Source organism: Humulus lupulus, chromosome 5 (genome assembly GCF_963169125.1).
Source record: "Humulus lupulus chromosome 5, drHumLupu1.1, whole genome shotgun sequence".
In the NCBI taxonomy this organism is placed as follows: Eukaryota; Viridiplantae; Streptophyta; class Magnoliopsida; order Rosales; family Cannabaceae; genus Humulus; species Humulus lupulus.
The window spans coordinates 244,238,841-244,252,982 of NC_084797.1; the positions used below are offsets into that span (position 1 = coordinate 244,238,841).

The window sequence follows — 14,142 nt, forward strand, 5'->3', positions numbered from 1 at the left end:
ATATATTTTTTTAAAAAAAAATAACAAAGAAAATAACTGGAGCAGAGACTACACTGTCATCCCAATCCGGTGGCTGTGGCGGCGGTGTTTCAAGCAGAAGAAGCAAATGGCGGCTACTGCTGCGGTTGGGTTCAAACCCTATTCAAGTCTTCGAATTCTTTCACTCTACTCTTCCCTTCCCAGGACTCGACCTCTCATTTTCCCGCCACTTTTTCGGCGCGTTTTACAATCTTCTCCAGCTCGAACTTGCTTTTGTTCTCTAGTCTCCGGCGGCGAGCGGACCAAGCCGGAAATATCTGAGAACTGGAAGTCCGAGAGCGTTGGGGATTTCAGGAAGAAGCTGAGGGTTGCGGATATTAAAGGCGGCCCCGATGAGGGGTTGGAGCGATTGGGACAGACTCTGGTAGTGAAGGGGTGGGTTCGGACTCTTCGTGTTCAGAGTTCTGTTACTTTCATTGAGGTAAAGAATCCATATTTGTTTGAGAATTCTTTAAAAGGCTTATCTTTTTCCCCAAATCCAATTCATGTAAGCTAAAAATTGAAGCTTTTGTATTGGGTTGTAGGTTAATGATGGTTCGTGTCTCTCAAACATGCAATGTGTTATGGGTTCTGATGCTGATGGTTATGACCAGGTATGTGTTAGTGGAGCAGCAGTGTTGCTTTTTAGTGTAGAAAACGTTTTGTGAACTGTTGAATGCAACAATGTTATCCATTGAAGCACAATGGATTTTCTTTTTTCACAGTTGTTTTGATTTTGTTCAATGCGTATCTAGTTGCCCTTGTGTGTTTATTCAAGCTCTGCAGCTGCGTATGAATAGGTAGAATCTGGGTCAGTTACAACTGGTGCCTCAATATGGGTGCAAGGGATTGTGGTGAAAAGCCAGGGATCTAAACAAAAGGTGGAGTTGAAGGTCAATAAGATTGTTGTGGTTAGTATATCTACTAATTGTTATCTTTTTGGCTTTCCTTATTTTTAGTACTATACACATTTTCATCTCACTCACCTGAATGCATATTTAAACTGTATGAACTTACCTCATGCTGTTGCATTTCAATGAACTCTTGTATCTTCTAGGAAGATCAAAAGATAAAAAGACTATTATTTGTCTAACTTGAGAAAGTTGAATCTGTAAAGGCTGAACCTTGCAATCTGAACCTGTCTTGTAGGTTGGTAAAAGTGATCCCTCTTATCCCATTCAAAAGAAAAGGGTAAGCAGAGAATATTTGAGAACCAAAGCTCATCTTCGTCCTAGAACAAACACTTTTGGCGCGGTAAGGTTTCGCTTCTTAGCTTTGTGTCCTTCCATCTTCGTCCTAGTAGTTGTTTCATTTGTACAATTTTCAGCTCAAAGCGAGGACGTGCTTTTAATTATTGACTAAATTTCCATACCATTTCTGTACACAATGCATGGAGTAAAATTTATACACTCTGTTTAAATAGTATTTACCTGGTGCATCGGCGAACAATATTTAAGCTGAAGGGGATATGTGCTTTCATATGCAGTTTTTTAATGACTATCTTGGGCTTTAGTAATCTTATCTGTTCTATTGCTTTCAGGTTGCAAGAGTGAGGAATGCTTTGGCCTATGCTACACACCAGTTTTTCCAAGAAAATGGATTTGTTTGGATCTCAAGTCCTATTATTACAGCTTCAGATTGTGAAGGTGCAGGTGAACAGTTCTGTGTGACTACTTTGGTATGCTTCATGGCTTAATTATGTACTTTTTGTATATTGTGAATTTGATGTATAGTCACATGATGCATTTAACTGATTCAGATTGTGGAGACAGTTATTTATGAGACCTAATTTTGTCCTTTATGCCTGATAAAATTTCCTGTCTTTTTTAAATTTCTCTATCATGTTTTATGCTTTTATTATATTAATCTGTTTTCTATTATTAACAGATGCCAAGCGCCGGAGAAGTTGATTCTCCTGTGGACAGCATTCCAAAAACAAAGGATGGTTTAATTGATTGGTCCCAAGTGAGTCATGTGCTTTATCATTTTTTTTCCTTTTTTTTATTGATCTTCTTAAAGACAGGTATGCAAAAGAACACATCTAAAATATATATGTTCATGATTTTTCACTGCTTTGTCCCTGCTCCAGATTAAAGAAATTGGAAAATAGGAAATAAATAGGACTAATCTTTCATTCTTAAAGATCGCAATGTGTACTGTGCGTCATTCTGATGAGAGAGTTTCCAAGTAAACAATTCCATGCTAATTGTTATTTCAATTCTTTTTCCCTATGTTGCAGGATTTCTTTGGGAAGCCTGCATTCTTGACCGTCTCTGGTCAGCTTAATGCTGAAACCTATGCAACTGCTCTTTCAGATGTACATCTTCTATTCGTGTCCTAATTATTATCTCAATTATAGATTTGTACAAAACCAAAAGTAATAAACAATTTCTTACAGGTGTACACATTTGGCCCCACATTCCGAGCTGAAAATTCAAATACTTCTAGGCACTTAGCTGAATTTTGGGTAAGGTTTGTTCTTGTAGTTTTTATACATCACTTTTCCAAACTTGCTTAAACACTTACTATACTGAAACATTTACAGTACCTTACAATTTCTTTTTCTTTCCCTTTGGTTAAAGATGATTGAACCTGAACTCGCATTTGCTGATCTGAACGATGATATGGCTTGTGCAACTGCCTATCTACAGTATGTCGTATGTTACCTTCCATAACTTTTTACATTTCATTTCGTAGATTTTATTGAACAAATTTGCACAGAAGGAATTACCTACTTAAGATTTGAATTTCATCATTTTCTTTCTATCTTGTGACATCTGCTTTTATGTTTGAAGGTGAAATATGTTCTCGAAAATTGCAAGGAGGACATGGATTTTTTCAACACTTGGATTGAGAAGGGCATAATTGATCGATTGAGTGTATGAGCTCTTGGTGTAACTTAACCTTCTTACTCATTTCTGTTGGTATTTGATCAATTGATCTTGCTTATATGTTTTGTTTTGTGACTCATTTTTCCCTTTTTTTATCATGTTTTTGTCAATAGGATGTTGCTCAGAAAGAATTCGTACAGTTGACGTATACTAATGCAATTGAACTTCTTCTAAAAGCAAAGAAGAAATTTGAATTCCCGGTACCACTAAGTGCTATTTGAACTTCTCTGAAACCATTGTCATGACTATTTAATGTGCCTTGTTCTTTGCTATGTTAATAAAACATAAGCTGTAAAAATTGTATTGAAAATGCAAAATAAAATAAAAGCCATGGTGCTTTAATTTCTATCTCCATTTTAGTTCTGAGAAAGTGCAAAATTTATTGTTTTATGTACTTTACTTGTGTGAAACCAATATATTTGTTTACTAATAGCTTTTGGAACTTACTAGCATAATTTACCAGTAAATTTTTCTCATGCTCTGTATTTTTTTTTCTTCTAATTATGTCTTTTCTCTAATCAACAAAGATCTCATAATGTGCGAAAGATTTTATATATTATATTTGTATGTATATATTCTTAAATCTTTCCAGGACTTTATTCCATGTTTTTTGAATCTGATGTAAATGATTGCATCACAAGTAGTCATGAAAAAATGATCTGGTTAATAATTTCTGGTTAGAACTTAGAAGAGAAGTGCCATATATTTTATTTATTCTGTTTTAGAATTCTCCCCAGATGTTACATTTCTTTTTACACCATGTTGCTTTCATAGTGGTTTTTTTAACCCCTTATGGTGCTGTAGTTTGATTTTCTTTTCTTCTATAATTAGGTGGAATGGGGGTGTGACTTGCAGAGCGAGCATGAACGCTATATAACTGAAGAGGCATTCGGTGGATGCCCTGTAATAATCAGGGACTATCCAAAGGCATGCTTCCCTCTCTCTTTTTCCCCTTAAGGGTTAAAACTTGTATTGGTATTTTTTTTCTTATTTGGCAAATTTACTCAAAGTTATACATTATAAATATTTCAGGAGATTAAAGCATTCTATATGCGGCAAAATGATGATGGGAAGACTGTGGCAGCTATGGATGTATTGGTTCCTCGGGTAACTTCAATCACTTTAATTAATATAAATTAAATGTTGCTCTCTCATTATCGCTTTAAGAAGGCGAAAGCTGTGCTAATATGTCTTGCATAATATGGTCTAATCAATCCAAACATCAATTTGTATCACATTAAATTCCGAGTTTAGTTAAACTGAAATACATAGACAAATTGTGGACAAAATAGATACCATGTTGTGCAATGCATATCTTATTGTGGAAAAGTTAGTAGATGATATTAGAATGCTCTTTCAATTGAAACTACTATGTTCATATAGGTTGGTGAACTTATTGGTGGAAGTCAAAGAGAAGAACGGCTTGAATATTTGGAAGATAGGTTGGATCAATTGAAGCTAAACAAGGACAGCTACTGGTGGTATCTAGATTTGCGTCGATATGGTTCAGGTGAGAATTTTTTAAGATTATTAAGAATTGTATTCAATATTCATTTTCATTGAATCTTTCCTAACATTAGTTTCTGCCATAGGCTTACCATTTGGGTTTTACAATTAAAAATATAATAGTAATTCAAGTAAATGTCCCAAAAAGTTTCTAACAGTATTGAAAACTGACTTGACATCTATAATGAGATATATTTTTCTGCTGCGGTTGTTGTATGTATCATCTGCTAAAGCAACCCCGTAACACATCGTTGCATACTTGGAATGTGCATTTTAACCGAGCTATGGTTTAATTTAATGGCTGCCATTTTGGAAATTAAGTTACAAATCTGAGCACAATGACAATGTCTAGCACACTGTGTTTATTGGCATGTGGATTTCGTCTGTGAGTTTCAACACCCCAACCAAATAGATGAAGCTTTTTTGCATACATGATAAAATTGCAAATTATGATGTATGTATGGTTTTGTATTGTTTTTTCAGTTCCTCATGCGGGTTTTGGCTTGGGTTTTGAAAGGCTTGTACAATTTGCAACTGGTGTAGAAAATATAAGAGATGCAATTCCTTTCCCCCGGACACCTGGTTCAGCTGAGTTTTAAGTCTCATTTGTTTACAATAATCAAGTTTTGTTAGCCTTACAGCCTCAGCCTCAGAGCTACACATTTATTTATTCAAAAGCCACACAGCTAGCTACAAAGCCTATTGAAGGATGGTGCATTTATGTATTACTATTTTTTTGGTCTCTTTAAATTAAATTTCATTGGAATGTTTAGAAAATTTGAGGGCATGCAAACCCTTTATATTGCATATTATAATGCCTTCGTAGAAATAAAAAATTGAAAGGCACATTATCGGATTTTGGAATATTTGGCCAAGGGCGTCAGTGTTAAAAGAAACACTCGAGTGAAAGCAAAGCAAGTTGGAAATTCTTCATTATCACAAAAATATATTAGTGACATGTTAAAGCAAAAAATGGGGTAAATAATTTTAACATTTGATTCAATTTCATAGTGCACTAAAAAAAGATTCGAAAGGCACAAGCATAGAATTTTATTTGTTTGTGTTTCTTTTTTTCCTTTGTCTAAACTCAATACACTATCATCTTATCTCATCTCCCCTTGAGATCTATGGAGACTCCCTTTTGTCTACACCTCAAAAGGGCCTTCCTTTTTTTGGTTTGGTCTTCCAACAAATGAATAAATGAACTGTACAGAGGTGTGTGCCCATATAAAACCAGCTCCTCAAGCCTCAGATGATGGTGACTCCGGTGTAGTTAATAATAGTACATAGAATTGCACCCAACTTCATTCATGGCAGATTAAGGAGGCATAAGGCAAAGGAAAACATTCCATTTACTTTTTGTATAAACTCAAATTCCAACTCATACCATATACCATACCATACCATACCCACCATTTTGATTTTCTGAGGGATGCAAGGGCAGGAACATGAACATTCATCCCACAACTATTTTGTATTTGATCACGAGGAACAAAACTCAATATGTACATCTTAGACTTGGCTCTCAAAGCTCCACTTCCTGGAGTTCATCAGCAAAATTGCCACCATTCATCTGTGTACGCATCAAAGATGGGTCACTGGGTGAAAACATGGTCGGAGGCATGCCCGAGGCTGCTACTAAAGGTTTTACTTCGGTTCCTTTTGGAGAGGTAAATGAATCGTTAAAACTTCCACTCCATGAGGCTGTTCTTCGCGAGTGTGAAGAAAGGGAGCCATTGCCATTTGACATCACTCGCTGGCTTGGAATGTTCCCCATGCTTGGGAACCTTTGAATGGATGCTGACGGCGGGGGAACCTGGAATGCCGCATCATTCACGGTAGATGTGGAAGCTTCTTCATGCGCCCCCACTGTTGGCACGTCTTCATGCACGCTTTCTGCTATAGCCTCCATTGACTGTTCTCCGGAGGCAGGGGTAGGAATGAAAAACTTTGCATTGGCAGCAACAGCTGGCTTAACAGATGGTATAGAGGGTGACTGAAACAAGTTTGCTGGCCTACCACCACCCTGGTTAAAAGTGTCAACGTACCTGCAAAAGTTTCTGTGAGAAATGCCTTTTGATCGGATATACTGCAATATGATTTTCATTGAAAAAAAAACATATAAAATGGGGTTTAAGTAATATCCTTTCAAATGGCCAGTGACAACATAGAACCCGCATTTAACGAGGGGAAAATAATTGATGTTTACCTTGAACGAACACCCATCCGTCCACGTGCTGAGAATTGATTTGAACTAGGTGGAATAGGTGGGATCCCTGAAGAATATTCTGGAGTTGAACTTTTTGAGTCAGGACTACCTCCAGGAGGAGATACCTCACTCTTCAATGCAGATTTCAGACTGTAATCAGACATTCCATTCTGGAAGGCTGTCATTGTTGGAGGAGGAGGCAGAGCAGCTTCTTCAGCAGGGGCCTCAACACCTTCTTCTACCCACCTCTTCAGCTTTTCATCATAATAGAATTTGTTCTCTTCACCTAATTTAGCCTTCAGTAGCAACAGAAAACATTGTAAATGTGTATTAAAGGAAAAACCATTATCCATCACCATTCATACTTGCCTTTTTTTATTTTTATTTTTTTTGGGAGTGGGGTTAAGGAGAGGAAAGAATATCAAAGAACATAATCACAGGAAGCCTAAAAAAATAATGATAGACTACCTGGCGACCAGAGCGAGGCCTTAAAACTAGGCCCATTGTTTTTTGCAGCAACTGTGACCCAAAACCGAAACGTGACATGCGAGATGTCCCCCCAGAGGCTGATCCTTTTCCTCGTGAATCAGCTGAGGTTACTTCCTTTGATGAATCAACCTGAACATATAATGAATCAGATATATCTTATAGAACCACATAAAACAGGTGCACAGGCATAAAAAATTTAGCTAGAAATACAAGTTTGAGTGAAACAAATAGCATTGAAAAATGCATCTGAAGAACAAGTACACACTTGTCTTGGAGTTCTACCAAAGTCTGGCTCTGAAACACTTCTATTAGGCATTGTCATTTTATTGCCATCGGCAGCCCACTCACTGATGGGTTCCATCGAAGCAGAAGGCATTAAAGATGACATAGCCATTGTTGATTGACTACTTGATACTCTAGGAGCCATCTGCTGCTGGTGCAAATGTTCATTACCGTGGACACTTCCATGTGACGTAGACGGTGCAGGTGGTGGCAATCCTCCAACAACACGATGTGCAGTACTATCGAAAAAGTTCAGTAATTTTCCAACTAATTTTGTAGGAGCCAAATTTGAAGCGTATCCTCCCTGAAAAAAGAATTTCATAAAGTGCGTTCAATCTAATTATCAAAGAATGACAAACATAAAAGTCAATAGAATCAAACATTACCTGTTGATGGGTTCTAATCCTCTCTTCAAGTGATAATACTAATTGTTTCCATGTTTCTACTTCAGGTGCTCTACCAGTTTTCAGAGACTTCAATATTGCTTGACAATATCTGAAAACAATCACATCATGTTAAGAGGTCGTATAGAGAGAAAGAGATAGAGAGACAGACATAGATGTACTCACTTCAATGAATCTGAAACCTTTCCCACTTCAGCAAGCATGTGAGCATAGACTAATTTATATGGTTGAAATGGCAACAAGATAAACTGAGAATTCCCAAGCACCTTTGAGTATTCGTATAACTCAGTCCTCTGTCCGAACATCAAATAGGTAACAATCAGCATAAACACAAAATGGAGCACCATTTACGAAAACATATAAAAATGAAAAGTTATGTGTGTGAGAAAGAGATAGCATGTGATTGGCAACAAGAACAATCAGAGCTCGGGTAATAAAATAGGAAAACCCAATAGAAAAAACAACTGATTAAGATATCCCACATAAAGCACAAACCAGGGTCACGAAAGTGACATGTCTAACCTAGCAAAAATTGAATATTAAAAGGAAGTTACTTCAAGTTCAACATAACTAGAGTAAGGTTTCGATTACAAGTCAACAGCACGAAATAAGAAAGTTTCCACAAATATCTTAAACATAAAAAGACTAGGTAATAAAGAACCTGAATAGCCTCTGGACTAGCATATGTCCGAGGAAATTTCCAGTGATCTGCTCCAATCAGACAGAGTCTTGCACTGTCTGAGTATGACTCAAAGTTTGCTTCCGCAACTACATAGCAGATATGTGCTCCAGTAATCTAAAATATCCCTTATGTTAGATCATGAAAAGCACAATCTTCCACAATGCTCTAAATCAGATAAGTTACTTGATACATATCATACCTCACTCCTTTCTTTCCACAGGCAGTCTCCAAGATGGATGATTACTAACTCATCATCTTTAGTTCTGTTTGCAGTTATTACAGCTAGATTCTCCTCCCAGTCATCAAGCATGCCACTGGTACCAAACTGATGCCAAAAACATACTCTATGTCAAAGCCAGAAAAATAGTAAAAGTTTACAAATTTGCTTTGACTGCAATGAAGGCTATTGATTTCAAAAATCCCAATCCACGTTAATAATGGCAAATCGTGGTTTTTAATATCTCACCATATTTAGCACAGGTTCATCTATTGCAAAATCATTAATCCAGACAAATAATTCATTTACCAAATAAATTTCTTCTGCTATTGTCAGTTTACCTAATTTTCTATAAAACCATTAACAAAAGACATGTTTTTTATTATTATTTTTAGAAGAAGAAAAAAATCACAAACAGCGTGTGGGCAGTTGTACGTATCTTGCATGACGTTTCAGCCCAAACCTGCCAAAAGGACAGCTCCAGAATCAAATCTCACCTGTGCAGGCTGTTGAAACATTGTAACAGAGCCTGGAAGACTGCCATCAGCAATAGCATTTACAGAAAACACTTCGGCCGGTTGCCCAGCTATAAGCAGGCATAGAGTCCGCAGAGGGGATCCCGCAGCAAGTTGGTGAAAAGCCATTTGCTTGATAGTATCGACATAGAACTGGAGTGGTTAAAACAAGGTGTTCCCACCAAAATACAGTAGAAATAAAAAAAGTTAGGAAATATTGACAGCATAACATAAGTCACATGCAAGCGGTGGAATAGTGATTGAAATGGACAACAAACCTGATCACCAAGTTGTGAAGCAAGAACAAGTGCAGGGCCCCACAATTGACCTTCTTGTGCATACTGTAAAGCCTCTCTCTTTCTACCAGAAACTAGAAGATTTTGCACCTCAGAAGCAGTTGCCTGAAACATGGATTCATCTTAGTGCTTCATATAAAGGGGAAAAGGGATAGGAGAAAGCAAATTTTACCTGTAGTTCTGCTTCAGAAGGTAGTTTCTGCAAGCAGTGGTTAACAGCACCATACTCACTGAATTGTGCACTACTCCTCTTTGCTGAAGCAAAAAGTTTAGCAACTGCTGATTCTGGGGTATCATTATCCTATGGAGAAGTCAAATTCAAAGGTTTAGCAGATGTATAACTCATAAACATTTCTGAAATGAAACAGTGAGCACCCGTCTATGGTTAATAAAACGAGTAAACTTAAATTCAGATAAAAAGAAGCTGAACCTATCATGCAGGAGAATATCATGGAAAAGCAACAAGCTCAAACAATTCCCAAAAGCAACAGCTTTGAACTAACCATTAACTACTTCTATATATGGGAGCATGCCAATCAAAAAGAGCCATGTTTTGAAAACATGAACTTATGACATTACTTCCAGACTTGATATCTGTGTGCTTAAAACCACAAGAAAACTGAATCACTCATTCACTGCTAAAAGTATTTTGCTACTAAAAGAATCAATATAAAAGACGTGTTTTATTTGGGCCAGTCCTTAGAAATACCATCAAACCAAACCTATTTGAATAGCAACACACAAACAAGCAATAAAAGGGGGGAAGGGGGGGAGTAGAGTAAGAGACCTCAATGTCTACCTAGAAGCTAAATAACTGTTCTCTATTGCACTAGATCATGTGTGTGACATAATGATACTTTGTAATGACACTCCAAAGCAAGAGACAAAGTACTTGTGATATAAATAGAGTGCACTGTGAGAATATTAAATCAAACAAAAAAAGATAACGAGAGCTACTAAATGAGCGGCAAGTTTAGGGAGCAAGGATGTCACTTACTTTCAATGCAACTTCGGAACCAAAAGGAGAACGAAGTTTTCCATAATGTTGGCAAGCTATCTTAAGCAAGGAAAGTAGCAACTTCAATGTTTGAGCTTTCTTGGAATCCATGTCAGATGAATCACAATTTGTAATTCTCTCGTCTATCCATTTATTCAATTCTTTACTTCCTACATTTCCGCCAACCAATGGACCAGGAAAGGACTGTTGATACAAAGCTCGAAGGTAATTACAGCTCCCACTAGTTGAAACATTGGTGTTCTCTGTCACAACTTCTTGCAAATTCAGAACAGAAACTATGCCTCCAACGGGACCCTACAAACAGAAAACATGCTCGATAAGCCCATTATGACTTCAATGTTATAGAATTGCATATTTGGCCCAAGTCCATCAAAGTAACATACATTTCTGTGAGATCCCTGATTCTTTTCGGCACAAGTAGAACAAATAAAATTTAATACGCAAGAAAAAAAAGCCTCCAAGGAAATATACATTTCTCTGAGAACCCTTATTTTCCAAGCAAGTAGAGCAAATAAAATTAAATAAGCAGGGAAAAAGGCTTCAAGGTCTTACCTGGCTTCCATAAGATGAGTTCCCAAGGTTACTATGATCCTTCATTACTATGAGTTTTCCTCCAAACCCAAAAGTTACTAGAGCATGTAGAGGACGCCCATCCGGTGACCTTCCGACACTGGGAGAATAAGGTAACTGGTTGCCACTAGAAAATAATTGTTGAGAAAAATTCGCAGGTTTCTGATTGCCATAGTAATCATTTGAGATATAATTTTGGTCGCTAACATTTGCTTGATTAAACGGCTGGGTTACAGCGTTGAAACCCTGAAACCCCATAGTCCCGTTGGCTTCATTGTGCCCCTGATTAGTTCTATTGTACGATTGAACTGCTCCAAAAGAACTCAACGATGCCTGCTGATTTTCATTTGTAGAAAATTGTGAACCATAAGAATTACTCAATTGCTGACTTCCACCAAATGCTGTTAAGGTTGCACTCTTAGGTACTTCAGCTTGCCACATATTCTGATTGTTTTGATTACTACTATTATAAGATCCAGTCCATCCACCTTCTTGACCTTGGCCACCAAGGCCTCTTGACCCATATTTGTCATCCTGCCTATACTCTTCAAACGAACTACTTTTGTTCTGAGAATACATATTACTTGAAACAACCCCGTTTTGATTCTGCTGACTATAGTCCTGAACAGTCGATTGAACAGTTGAAGTATAAGTATCCAGAGATCGCCACTCTTGGGCGATTGTGTCATAATACCAACCAGGATACTGGGGATCAAAAATCATATGTTCAGGATACCCATTATTTGCTTGGGAAGGCTGATTCCAGTTGGACACGCTCTGACTTGCACTGGTTTCGGTAGCATGTCCCACGACAGAATTAGACGTTTGCTGCATATAAGTATTGGTTTCGGCAGCGGTTCCCACAACAGAAGTAGATGCTTGCGGCATATAGGTATTGGTTTCGGCAGCAGTTCCCACAAAAGAAATAGGCGATTGCTCCGTATAAGTATTGGTTTTGGCAGCAGTTCCCACAGCAGAGAGAGGCGTTTGCTGCATGTAAGAAATCTCAGTTTTAACATCAGAAATAGCAGTCCAGTCACTGGCTGAATTCGTTCCAAAGCTACTTTGAGCATGTGCTGTGGGATCAACAACATCCACTTGGTACCATTGCCCAGTGTTTAGGTCGTACTTCCATCCCGGATATAGATTTTCCCAGTATTGACTGGTATTTAGATCCTGCACATTTGTATTTTGCTCCACATGAGCACCAAAATTTTGACCTTCCTGATGTTGTGCATAATTAACCATACCGTTCAAACTTTCATCTCTATGCTCTTCGTTAGCAGCGGCAATTTTCGCTTGAGTTGTCAAATCTTCGCCAACTTTTCCAGGAACTTCACCAGAAACACCTGCATCCAATTCACTAAAAAAGTCGGAGTAGGATCCAAACCCATGACCCCCATTCTGAGCAGAATCAGCATGGAACGAACTCCATCCCACCACCTTAAACCCTGCACTGCCGGATTCATTGCTAACGGAATCTGACCTCAATTCAGATCCTGCCCCGTCATTTTTAGGTTCGAGAGCCGCATCTAACAAGGTTGAGCTCGCAGATACACCAGAGTTTTCATCTTTCGCACTAACTTCAACAACACCCTTTTCGCTAATTTGCTCAGACACATCAACCGCATCCATTTGGGCAGCACCCTTTTCAGTTTTCGGTTCATCAACCCCACCTTCACGGCTGAAATCCTCCAATGCAGGAGATTCATCCCCAATGCTAAGATTAGCAAAGGCCTTAGCATCGTCGGAATCATTTCCCTCGGTGAATTTCGGGGCGGATGATTCCGTGGGACCAAAATCATCGTCCACCAATTTATCGAAGAAATCCTCATCCGTCTGATCCTCCACCTCGAATGGAGGAGGATTAGAAGCCATCGACCTTACTAACTAAAATCCCCCTACGATCCCTTTTCCTTTTTCCTTCTCGATCTCACTGAATTCAGAACCCCAAAACAAACAGCTTCCGGCGCGGCAAAAATCGGAGCTTGGAGGAGAAAGAAAAGGTCGAGATCCCGGCAAAAATCCACCAAAATTGGTCCTGGAAATCCGCAGGGCAAGGTCCTAAACCTAAATCAAAGAAATTAAGCGCGAAAATGATGAAGATCTAGGGCTGTCGAAGCAAAAAGTAGGAAATGTTGGGGTTGATTTTCAAAGCATTATATTTGATTCAAATCAAAATTCAAAAACAATTCAAGCAAAATACCAAAATTACCTCACAGATCAAGGATCGCAAATGCAGAGCTAGAGAGAGAGAGAAGGAGAGAGAGAGCGAGAGAGTGTCGTAGCCCATGAAAGAAGACAACCCTCGATTTTGCACTACCCACCCACCAAGACCTCCATCGTGTCATTTTTTTATTTTTCAATATTTTCAGACAAAAATAAAATAAAATAAAAAATTAAAGAGAGCAAGGAATCGATTTGGAAATGTTACATAAAATAAGATAAAATTAAAAAGTCTTTGCTTTGTTTATTGATAATAATTATAATTAAATTCTATTTTAATGTGTATATATATATACACACGGAAGAATTTTTCCGCAGCTTCACTTTAAGCCTTATTAGTAGGGCTCTCAGTGTTTTCGACCCGTAAATAGATTTCGGTGTGATTTTTTTTATGACCGTGTATATTATAGTTATTTAGAGCATCCTACAAATTTTCAGAAAATTCTGAATAGTTTACAGTACTAAAAACTAGGTTCAAACATGTTGTTGCACGCGTGACTAATTTTTTTTATGCGTGTGGAAAACAACATGTTTGAACTTAGTTTTCGTTACTGTATACTATTCGGAATTTTCTGAAAATTTACAGATGTTCTAAATAGCTACAATATACACGGTCATAAAAAAAAATTGCGCCGAAAACTGTTCACGGGTCGAGAAATACTAATAGCCCTACCGATAGTGTTTAAAGTGAAGCGCCTATGTATATGTATATGTATCTCTTTCAATTATAATTAAATAAATCTATTTTATAACTTTCACAAATATTTATAATAATTTTATTATTATTATTATTATTATTTGGAAGTTCTTCTTTGGCCA

At 37.6% G+C, this 14,142-nt stretch overlaps 2 protein-coding genes across 3 annotated transcripts; one reads left to right on the forward strand and one right to left on the reverse strand.

Moving 5' to 3' along the window:
• Window positions 1-11: 11 nt before the first annotated feature.
• LOC133778744 (asparagine--tRNA ligase, chloroplastic/mitochondrial) lies at window positions 12-5,271 on the forward strand. Its single transcript, XM_062218761.1, has 15 exons — window positions 12-460; window positions 564-632; window positions 819-929; window positions 1,168-1,272; window positions 1,559-1,696; window positions 1,906-1,983; window positions 2,258-2,335; window positions 2,417-2,485; window positions 2,601-2,675; window positions 2,814-2,897; window positions 3,023-3,109; window positions 3,741-3,836; window positions 3,942-4,016; window positions 4,293-4,419; window positions 4,899-5,271. The coding sequence occupies exons 1-15, from the start codon at window positions 107-109 to the stop codon at window positions 5,012-5,014; spliced, it is 1,662 nt and encodes a 553-aa protein (XP_062074745.1). The 5' UTR covers window positions 12-106; the 3' UTR covers window positions 5,015-5,271.
• Window positions 5,272-5,319: 48 nt separating this feature from the next.
• On the reverse strand, window positions 5,320-13,463 carry LOC133778743 (protein transport protein SEC16A homolog). 2 transcript variants are annotated; one of them, XM_062218760.1, is made up of 14 exons: window positions 13,313-13,463; window positions 11,080-13,167; window positions 10,507-10,821; window positions 9,682-9,810; window positions 9,492-9,614; window positions 9,196-9,366; window positions 8,681-8,806; window positions 8,461-8,595; window positions 7,965-8,092; window positions 7,782-7,890; window positions 7,379-7,699; window positions 7,093-7,242; window positions 6,625-6,920; window positions 5,320-6,463 (listed from the first exon to the last, which is right to left on the reverse strand). In XM_062218760.1, the coding sequence occupies exons 2-14, from the start codon at window positions 12,973-12,975 to the stop codon at window positions 5,941-5,943; spliced, it is 4,422 nt and encodes a 1,473-aa protein (XP_062074744.1). In that variant the 5' UTR covers window positions 12,976-13,167; window positions 13,313-13,463; the 3' UTR covers window positions 5,320-5,940. The 2 variants fall into 2 exon arrangements, with proteins under 2 accessions (XP_062074744.1, XP_062074743.1); XM_062218759.1 differs by having other exon boundaries at window positions 11,080-13,210; window positions 13,313-13,455.
• Window positions 13,464-14,142: the final 679 nt, after the last annotated feature.